At 35.1% G+C, this 10,502-nt stretch overlaps 2 protein-coding genes across 3 annotated transcripts in view; one reads left to right on the top strand and one right to left on the bottom strand.

Annotated features, from left to right (window-relative positions):
• The window catches only part of LOC116028932 (seed biotin-containing protein SBP65-like), a 2,715-nt gene extending 1,086 nt beyond the window's left edge, over nucleotides 1–1,629 (bottom strand). Inside the window, exons 1-2 of the mRNA XM_031270791.1 lie at nucleotides 1,285–1,629; nucleotides 773–1,144 (exon numbers count right to left, since the gene is read on the bottom strand). Of these exons, the coding sequence (XP_031126651.1) occupies nucleotides 773–1,144; nucleotides 1,285–1,519 (607 nt within the window). The 5' untranslated portion in view covers nucleotides 1,520–1,629. The remainder of the gene's footprint in view (nucleotides 1–772; nucleotides 1,145–1,284) is intronic.
• Nucleotides 1,630–4,526: 2,897 nt separating this feature from the next.
• Nucleotides 4,527–9,777, top strand: LOC116019639 (protein TPX2). 2 transcript variants are annotated; one of them, XM_031259917.1, is made up of 20 exons: nucleotides 4,527–4,781; nucleotides 5,524–5,606; nucleotides 5,785–5,864; nucleotides 5,960–6,053; nucleotides 6,134–6,230; nucleotides 6,319–6,490; nucleotides 6,601–6,697; nucleotides 6,798–6,902; nucleotides 6,987–7,100; nucleotides 7,184–7,360; nucleotides 7,478–7,540; nucleotides 7,624–7,701; nucleotides 7,812–7,967; nucleotides 8,073–8,207; nucleotides 8,301–8,381; nucleotides 8,472–8,591; nucleotides 8,678–8,844; nucleotides 8,939–9,059; nucleotides 9,152–9,211; nucleotides 9,318–9,777. In XM_031259917.1, exons 1-20 carry the CDS (start codon nucleotides 4,628–4,630, stop codon nucleotides 9,543–9,545), a joined length of 2,382 nt encoding a protein of 793 aa, XP_031115777.1. In that variant the 5' UTR covers nucleotides 4,527–4,627; the 3' UTR covers nucleotides 9,546–9,777. The 2 variants fall into 2 exon arrangements, with proteins under 2 accessions (XP_031115777.1, XP_031115784.1); XM_031259924.1 differs by having other exon boundaries at nucleotides 8,951–9,059; nucleotides 9,318–9,545.
• The last annotated feature ends 725 nt before the right edge of the window (nucleotides 9,778–10,502 follow it).

Here is a 10,502-nt window from a genome sequence, read left to right as displayed (position 1 = left end):
TGCTTTGAGACATTCCATGCTCAAATTGGGACCACCCTGTAGAGGGCTAGCTTGGTTGATCTGCAAGATAGAAGTCCTGTAGAGAATTGATCTTGGTCCTCCAAAATAGAGCCCAAATCTAAGGTCCAAACTCTAAGTGTTAGTGAGAGAGCTTTTAATAAACTACTTATATTCGTGTTCATTTATGTTTGTTTATAATTAGTGAGAGAGCTTTTGATAAACTACTTATATTCGTGTTTATTTATGTTTGTTTATATAAACAAATATAAATGGACAAATTTTTTAGAGTTCAGCTCCATTCATAGAGGAACTGAGATCAGAGTCTAACAATTGTAGGCTATGTTTGTTTATATAAACAAATATAAATGGACAAATTTTTTAGAGTTCAGCTCCATTCATAGAGGAACAGAGATCAGAGTCTAACAATTGTAGGCTGGTTTGCTAAGAATTCGTAAAAGCCTGGTTTGCTAAGAATTCGTAAAAGTGATAGAGTATTGCCGGGTAGAAAATATAGTAAATGAATGACAAATATAATTTATAGTGACAACATTATATAAAATTACAAAAGGATTTATACTCTTTATTACTAAGAGAAAGATTGATTATTTCACGTACGCATCAAATTATTGATACACAAAATACTACATTATTAACGTACTAGCTAGACTATAATAACCACTCCATGGCAGGATTGGCATCCAAGCTTATTATGATGACCAGGCCAACTTGTGTTCTCTGTTCCGGCCGCCAATTATTCACTTGCTCCTCCCACGTCCGCCGACAAGATCTTGAGCAGTCTTTCCTATTTCAACTATAGTTTCACCAATGGCTCCCAGCACCCCTCCTCCTCCCTCCTCCGCCTTAACTCCGCCATGTATGTCCCTTGGCCCTTCCCCGGCGCAGGCGTTTCTTTCTCTCTCGGCTTCTTCTCTCTTTCTGGCTGCATACTGTGAGCTAGTTTCGGCGGCTTTTCTAGCCTTCTCTGCTGCCTCATCCAGAGCCTGTCGTTCACGTTCTTTCGCCTTCTCGTACCGCTCCTCGGCCGCCCTTAGCGCCTCCGCCGTGTTCTGCTTCGCCGTCGCGCTGTGTAGCCCGGATTCCTCCAGTGACGGCCAGTTTTCTTGATTGTTCTTCTTCTGCTCACCTAGTTGATTAGAAGTGAGAAAAAAAAATTGATAATATATTGCTCTGATACCATGTAAAGAATATTAACCAGTTACAACAAACACATAAAAGTAGCAGAAACAAAATACTGTACTAAAGATCAGAGTCTAGCTAGTCTACCAGGCTGCTGGCCTTGAGAGCGACGCTGCTGAGTGCCACTTGTGTTATTGGTTCCGGTAACGCGAATAGTACCGGCGGGGAGTCCGTGCACATCGGTGGCGAAGGAGCCGCCGTGGATTTTCTCGGCGGAAGTACCATGACGGCGGTCCGCCGTTTTGGGCGCTTTCTCCTGGCCTTCCGCACGGTTTTCTCTCAGATTTGTAACATTATCCCTTCTCACTTGCTCTGACGCCATTTTCACTCACTTGCTTGTATCTTTAGGAACAGTAGTAGAAATCTCAATGGTATGAATGTATGCAAAAGGGAGAAATGAATGGGTTTAAAAGGGCAAGGAGGCGGTGCATGCATGGCAGATGCGGTTAAATCAGAAGGATGAAGATGGAGTAGAGATTGTGAGTCAGCCCGTCGAGGTTTAAGCAACGTCAATAACGTGTCATTTGCTGCCATGTTTGGCACAATGACTCATAAACTAGAAAAATGATATACTCCATATATAATTATATATTCTATAAAGTATAACTCTAGGCAAACCTATATAAATTTTATCGGGTAATAAAATTGATTTAATAAAATCAAGGGCTCATTTTATTATTTAAATTAATTAAAGAATGACATTTTAGTAACCGAAAAAATAGAATAAAAATAAGAGTAAATGTAGTATTACTCCATAAATTAACCTTTCACAACTCTATTATTGCTAAAGAACTTGTAATCAAGCAACATAATTGTAGTTCTCTTAAATAAGAGGTCACATGTTTGAACCTTAATAGGGGCATTATTACTATACAAACTTGAACACTTTTCATTTAATATGCATATTTAAGTGTTGAAGTTTGCAACGTGAAGTTGACGCATTTTTTATTGATTATTTATCAAGATTTGCATATTTAAATGTTCAATTTTGCAAGGTATGAAGTTGACGGTTTTTTTAGAATATGTATCCATTGATTATTTATCCAGATTTACAAGTGTTATCCAAATTTTCATATTTAAGTGTTCAAGTTTGTAAATTTAAATTTACAATTTTTTAAAAATATGATTTGTCCGATTTTTACAAATGTGAAGCTAAGATTATTTGTTCTCAATTTTTTTGGTGTCTGCGCGCATACACATATTACATTAAATTTTTAATGATTATATAATACTAATTTTAATTTAATTCAATGAAAGAAACACTTTCATAATATTTAGAGTGGATTGAAGCTATTAGAGTCACCAGTTCAAATAGCAATGTTCTTTTTATTGGACCTTTACTTGTTTACTTAAAATGTCTATGATAAATGGCCTAATTGCTTTTACCCTAACTATTTTATTGTTGTTGATTTTTATTAGCTAGGGTCAACTAAAAGTAAGCTTTCAAATTTCTGTATGTGTAGATATCTTTTTAAAAATGTATAAAAAATATTATAAATCTTCTTGATTGTGAGAAAATTGATGATATTGTAAAGGATGAGATCGTATTTCTCAACTGTACTCCCTTTTACGATTTCAAAGTTTTGATAAATGTCGACTGTTTAATACAAATTATTTAAGTATTAATGTTTACTAACAAAAATAACGATAAATGAGATAGTTATGAGTGTTACATTAAACACAAGCATTTATTTTCAAAAAAAAAAAAAAAGACCAAGCATTTTTTGTTGTGGTCCGAATCATTTGGATGAGAATGACATCCTAAAATCATTTGTATCATCTCGATCAGTTTTGGTATTCTGGGTGAACTTAGCTATTGTCACCTAGTTAGGACCAAAGGTTAAGGACTTAACACTTGTTATTGGCTTAGGACAATGGTCAAAGACCTATTAGCTTAATTATTATAATAAATCTAAAGTAAGAAGGATTAGTTATGTTTGACATGATTTTTAAATTAATAAATAAAATGCAATTTTCTTTCTTATTTTGCCCATTATTTAATTTTTGTGGATTTAAGTTTAATTAGATAATATATTTTTTCTAAAAAGACAATAATAAATTGTGTTTAAAATAGGAAAATTCAATGTGGAATAGTATATAATTGATTCAATGATTCAAAATGTTTAATATTTAAATTTAGGTAAATTCTCATCTAAAATCGTCTCACGGTCTCAATTATGAGATGGATTGACTTAGGAGATTTTGTGTCTTGTGCTATTGGACTTAGTACTATTATTTCATACAAACTGTTTATTACAGTTTTGCTATAAAGTATTATATATAAGACATAAAGTATTGATTATATATACAATTATGCTATGCTATGACACTTTGTTTCATGTAAATTGTTTATTATAGTTTTCCTATAAAGTATTACATTTATGTTATAAAGTATTATACATAAAACAAAGTATTGATGATATATACAATTTTGTTATGTTATTACTTTAGTACATGCAAAATGTATATTACATTAAAGTATTACATTTATGCTATAAAGTATTATATAAGGTTTAAAGTATTATATTTGTAAGTTTGTTATGCTAGTACTTTATTTATTGCAATTGTCTATTGCAATTCTGCTATAAAGTACTACATTTATAATACAAAGTATTATATAAAAAGCTTAAAGTATTGATAATATATGTAATTTTGTTATGTTATTACTTTATTTCCGGCAAATTGTATATTACACTTTTGTTATAAAATACTATATTTATGATATAAAACATTATATATAATTAAGACTTGAAGTATTAATTATATATGCAATTTTGTTATGGCATATTTTATTAGAGTGAGACGGCCTCACAAGTCACAAGAGACAAGCTCTTAAATTTATGTATTAAAAATCTATTACTAGCAAATAAAAATTACTTTGTATATATTTAAAAATCATATTAAAAATTGTTAAATACATAAAAATAAAATTTAGAAAATAGAATAACTTTTTAAGAATTTGAACAAACAAATACAAGTAATAATTTTAAGCTTCAAACCGTAAATAAATTAGGCAATAATAAGTTGAAAATTCATTAAAATATTATTGGTTTTTTTGTGATCTAATAATCTAATATATCAAATTAGATTACGGAGTAATATTAATGACAAATTTGTAACCTGAAATATTCTTTACTCTTGTGGAGAACGGTGTCGTTTCTTCTTAGTAGTTGATTTGCGCTGGTTATAGCCGTTACGAAGTCGCGACAGTCCAAACAGGCACTCAGCTCCCACATTCAAAAAATATGACCGTTGGCCAGAAATCTGAACGTTATTGCCTTCCTAGATAGCCAGTATTTCTTCCTTTATTGCAATTCACCAAATCCAGAAACCCCTTCATTGCAAACACAGATTCTCTCGCTTTCCTGCTTCTCCTAATTACCTTCATTCTACAAACTCTCCGGCCGTGTTTGATCCGATCGGGTCCTCAATGGCGACGGAGGATGATCCGAGTGCGTTGCTGGTCGACGAGGTGTACGAGTTCTCTGCCCCGAGATTCTACGATTTCGTTCACGGAGAGTCAGAGGAAGATGCGCGCAAGGCTGAGCTCTGGTTCGAGACGGCGCTCAGCTATGGCCCTTCTCGTACGCTCACTACTCATCTTATTTCATTGAACTCCTATGTGTCTCTTCGATTTCTAATTTAGGATTTCATCTCTTGAGAAAAAAAAAGTGTTTAAACAAATGCTAGGGTTTTGAGTTGTGATCTTAGGGTTTAATTTGATTTGATATGGTTTGCTCAAGTTGCTTGATCTGATTTTAATGTTCTTGTTGTGAGTATGATTTGTGGAATTTCTAGGGTTAATTTCAGTGTTTCTGATGAGATGAATTGATTAATTTATGATAATTGGAAATTGAATTAACTTGATTCCTGAAAGACTTGAGCAACTTTTGGTATTCTATTCTCCTGCTGTCCACTTCATGTGCAACTGTTAGAGGTCACCAGGGAGGGGTGGGGGATAGTATTTCTTCAATTCGTGGTGGTGAGCACTGCGCGATAGTTGGAGTAGAAAGATAGGGTCGATATACGCAATAAATACGTGAGTTTCTGCTGTCATTCAGTGGTCTGAAAATTATGTCATATCAAGGAACTAAAATTGGACCTTAAAGAATTTTTATGTAACTTCAATAATGTCTTTTTCTGTGATGACTGTGATCTTTCTAAACTGGTCCTTCATGTTTCTAGTCATAAGTTGTGTGAGGGTCCTGAATCAGTGTAGGGTGATGATTCAAAGTAATGATAATGCTGTTAGTTTTCATATTTGCATCTGCTGTTAGTTTTATGTTGGGATTGATGTTTGAATGATTCTGGTGTCAATTATTTCAGCTTTTATGCAAAGGATTAAGAGTGGAAGATCAGTGAAGCTTGACAGTATCTGTGATTTCAGTGAAGCCGAGGATATGCAGAAGGTAGTGTGATCACACTCTATATTATGTTGATTCTTAGACCATAGCTCTGCATTTCAACTATACATTTCATTATTTTTCTAATGGCCAATGAGTAGCTATATTGATTACTATTACGCATGCTATATCTTGGAGGGAAACTCAAGAATTCACTGAAAAATTGACTTTCATATTAATTCAGGCTCAAGATTCAACAAAGTCAGCTACTGCATCATCATATACTACTGCAAATGAAACATTGGTTGCAAAGGAACAAACAAGGTCAATTTCCCTTATAGAACTAGCTTGGATATGATGGAACTAGCTTTTATTTCTTTGGCATATAAATAATTCTACTGAATTTTGACTAAATGTAGTGACCTGTGTGAAACCAGGCCTCCAACGGAGCCCATCGAGCCCAAACCTGTTCTGCTTCAGGAAGAAGTGACTCCTGACGGGGAAGCCAATTTGGTATGTTTTGCTCCATCTGCATAGTATTCTACTGTTGTTTTGGGGGTTATGATTCTTAATGCATTTCGCTAAATTCTCAGGGGTCTGGTGACAAGCAGTCAGCTGTTCATGGTTCTGTTTCTGCTGTAATATCACTAAGTTCTCAAGGATCCTGTAAGAAGCTGTCCTCACTCCAAGGTTTGCTCCACTCTGTGAATATCAACTTCGTTTATACTATTTGGTTTGCCTCAATTAAGTTTCACTGACTGCTGAGATTATTTAACAGGAGCATGCACCCCTCAGCCACCTAAAATAACTTCTCAAAAAACAGCCCAACAAACTGATGTTAAGAAGCACCAGACAGCTAAAAAAATAGCAAGTATGATCAGGAACCCCTCTGCATTGAAGTCAAAAACCCAATCACAAGTGAAAAGCATTAATCCAGCTTGTGCAAAAAGGTAGATATCTTTCTTTTAGTTTCCATATTTGTCTAGTTTTGTTCTATATCTCTTTATTTTGGTGAGCTGGAACCTGTGTAATATGTTTCTTATCAATTATTGATTCACAGGAACACAAATATGAAAATTGCATCTGAAACTCCAAATTTTGCTCAAGAAAATCAAGCTATAAAGAGGCAAAAACTTGAAGAGGGGAAAGCTAGACAGGTCTGTCTTATATTGACTAAAAAATTTTTACCTTATTAAGTGTATCATTTTTCACATATTTTTAACCTGATCTCCTCAATTTGTTCTCACTTTTGCTTAGATCCTTAGCATCAAACCCCAAACTTTGCTCCATAAAACAAGACCTGGGAAATCTACCAGCAACTTGTACACTTCAACTGCTAAAACACGTATAGAAGACAGAAAGGTTAGTATGCATTTTTTATGTCTTGCATTTCATTTATGGACATTAATTTCTGAATCTAATACATGGTGAAAATCTCTATTTCAGATTTATGTTCGAGAACCAGCAGCCCCATTTATTTCAATGGCAGAAATGATGAAGAAGTTCGAATCTAGTACAAGGGAGATGTCAATGCCACGCATGAATTGTTCCATGTCACATGTAAATACAGATAACTTGCTTAAAACTTAAAAGTTCTATTATTTTCTAGTACATTTTCTTTATAAGTTTAAACTATTTTTCAGGATGGTATGGCTGGATCAGTGCAGAGGAAGCCTAAGCTTACACTGACAAGGCCTAAGGAACCTGAACTTGAAACAGCTCAACGTTACCGTCCAGTAAAACTTAAGAGCTCAGCCGAGTTGGAAGAAGAAATGATGGCAAAAATTCCCAAGTTTAAGGCTCGCCCTCTAAATAAGAAGGTACCTCCACTTTAAGTGGCCGCATGATTTTCCTGAGTGCGTACATCTTGCCTCAGTTTAAGAGACTGCTTTAGTATTCATGCTTGAGTGCATTCTTTTTCTTTCATCTTGATGCAGATTTTTGAAGCCCCAGGTGTACCGCCACTGCCGAAGAGTACACCCCAACCTCCTGAGTTTAAGGTAGCTAATAGTGTAGCACACTGATTAGAGTTTGCATTAATCAAACCATGAATATATTTTAGCTAACATCCTTACTTCTGCAGGAGTTTCACTTGGAAACTATGGCAAGGGCCAACCAAAATGCAGAAACATCTACTGTGGCTTCAGTAGAATCCAATCAGGTACTGCAATAGCTGTTTTTAACTCGAGGCATGACCTTATTTCTGCTTATTCTATGAAATTAGGTTGCATTTATTTATTGGACCATAATGCATACTTGTTTTCTCTGCAGTGTCATCCATGGAGGCCACATCTTACAGCACCCAAATCACCCACTCTCCAAACCTTGCTGCGTGCACGCCCTCCTAAGATCAAAAGTTCTGAAGAACTTGAAAAGGAAGAACTTGAAAAACTTCCCAAGTTCAAAGCCAGGCCTTTGAATAAGAAGGTACTGCCTTCTGTGATCTCTGAAATTAAATACAGATCTTTTGAACAGAATTTTCTGGTTTTTCAGTAGTTTGTTAATTTTTTTTTTTCTTTCCAATTCACATAGATATTTGAAAGTAAAGGAGATGTGGGAATATTTTGCAACACAAAAAAGCAGGTGACTGTGCCACAAGAGTTTCACTTTGCTACAGATGAAAGGATCCCACCACCACCAACAAATGTTGCTGACATATTTGACAAGGTTGGTTATAACAGAGATGACTTCTTTTTAACTATTTTATCTCTTTCCTGGGAAGGTTTCTTATTGATTTAAGTTTATTCCCGAAATTTTCAGCTTTCACTGAATTCAGAACCTCAAAATGACAAATATGTTCCTAGAAATACCGCACCAAATCCTTTCCATCTCCATACAGAGGTATGTAATTCTTCATGTGTATTATACTGGTACAGGAACTTTGAATATTATAGGTTTCCCAACTTTGCTTTTGTTTTTTTTCGAATCCAGGAGAGAGGAGCGGAGAAAGAAAGAAGATTGTTTATGGAACTTCTGAATAAACAGATTGAGGAAGAAAGGGCCAGACTTCCTAAAGCAACTCCATATCCCTATACCACTGACTATCCTGTGGTACGAAATTGTCATGTATTATTCGGTTACTGTTACTGTCATGGTAACCCAAGCATTCTTTTACTGAATTAGCATTATTGATGCAGGTTCCACCAAAACCAGAGCCCAAACAGTGCACAAAACCCGAACCTTTTCAACTGGAAAGTCTGATGAGGCATGAACAGGAAATACAAAAGGAAATGGAAGAAAGGCAAAGATTAGAGAAGGAAGAGGCTATGATGAGAGTATTCAAGGCACAACCAGTCCTGAAAGAGTAAGAACCCACTCTATTATATAATATAATGTTGGTGGGGTATGCATACATTTCATTCCTTAATAAAGGAGTTTATATTTATATTGTTTATCAGCTGTGATTGCAGGGACCCAATTCCAGTTCCTGAGAAAGCACGTAAGCCCCTCACTGAAGTTCAGGAGTTCAACCTCCACGCGGAACATCGTGCTGTAGATAGAGCAAAATTTTATGAGAAGGTAACTATTATTTCTCCCTAACCTTGAATAATAAACAAAATTATATTGTATTATTATCAGTCAGCACTCACAAATAAATTGGGTTTATGCAGATCAAGGAGAAAGAGATGATGTATAAGAGGTACAGAGAAGAGGCAGAAGCTGAAAAGATGGTAAGCAAAGCAATCTCTATCTCTACCACAGACCGTTAAAAAATGTCAATAATTATATTGTGTATGTATTGGAAAGCTAATTATACTTTGGTTCCCATGATTTAAGATGGAGGAAGAAAAAGCTCTGAAACAACTGAGGAGGACATTGGTGCCGCATGCAAGACCAGTCCCAAAATTTGATCAGCCATTCTTACCTCAGAAGTCTTCGAAACAAGCGACAAGAGCCAAATCCCCAAGGCTGCAGCTTATTAAAAGAAAAGAGAGGCGAAAGTTGTTGTGTCCATTCGCAGCCCCAGCATCAGCAACTTCGAGCTCGGCCTCTCAGATGAGGTGATGATGATGTGTGCAGCGAGAGATATATTTTTTTAATTTGTTCAAGGATCCTTGAACCCACCCGGGGAAGGGAGGGACGTTATGTAACTTACTGTGTCCAGAACGTGCAGTTTTAAATTGTGTGATAGTCTTATATACCTTTATGTAAAATGGGTTTAAGCTTCTTTTTTGTACTCTATATAATTGTAATAGTTCAATATTTCTTAAAAAATATAATGGACTTGATCTCGAAACTAATGCCTTCTTTTTAATTCTGAAAATTGCAAATTTCGTGAGCTCTTTTTTTTTTTTTTTTAACCTTTTTAATTCTGAAATTTGCAAATTTTGTGAGTTTTTTTTTTTTTTTTTCCTTTTTTGAACCTTTTTAATTCTGAAAATTGCAAAGTTGTGAGTTCACATCAGTGAAGTGACGAGTGAAGTGAATTTGTTATTCCACAGCACATTGATAGATATGAACAATACCAGTAAATAGTGAAACATCAATTAATGAATAAACAAGCAATTAAAAGAGCACATCATAAATGGTTGAAATCGATCATCCATCAACAAAAATTTGAAAGTTATATGAGATACTAAATAAGCTTAATTCTTAAGGAGTTGAATCATGACTGGGCTTGGAATAAGGATCTCAAATACTTGATTGGGCAGAATAACTCGAAGAAGGTCATTGAATGGATCGAAGGCATAATTTTTCTAGAAGCCTTATGCGAAATATTATTGAAAAGTGTAAATGTTGGAAGAACAAACACACGGGAATATTTCTTTTCAACATATCTATCGTGAGCAGAATGTAGTGGCAAATATTTTGACAAAACAAGCACGAAACTCCAATACCATGTGGGTGGATTGGGATGAGCCCCCTACCAGCGTCGAGGATGCGTTGTTGGTGGACTTGAGTCCTTTGTTGTGTGCGAGGACTATCTCAGGAGGGTGTCTGTTGTAAGAACAAACACGAGAA

Source organism: Ipomoea triloba, chromosome 1 (genome assembly GCF_003576645.1).
Source record: "Ipomoea triloba cultivar NCNSP0323 chromosome 1, ASM357664v1".
Taxonomy (NCBI): Eukaryota; Viridiplantae; Streptophyta; class Magnoliopsida; order Solanales; family Convolvulaceae; genus Ipomoea; species Ipomoea triloba.
Note: the sequence above shows the minus strand (reverse complement) of the source record. Positions and strands in the feature narration are given on the sequence as shown.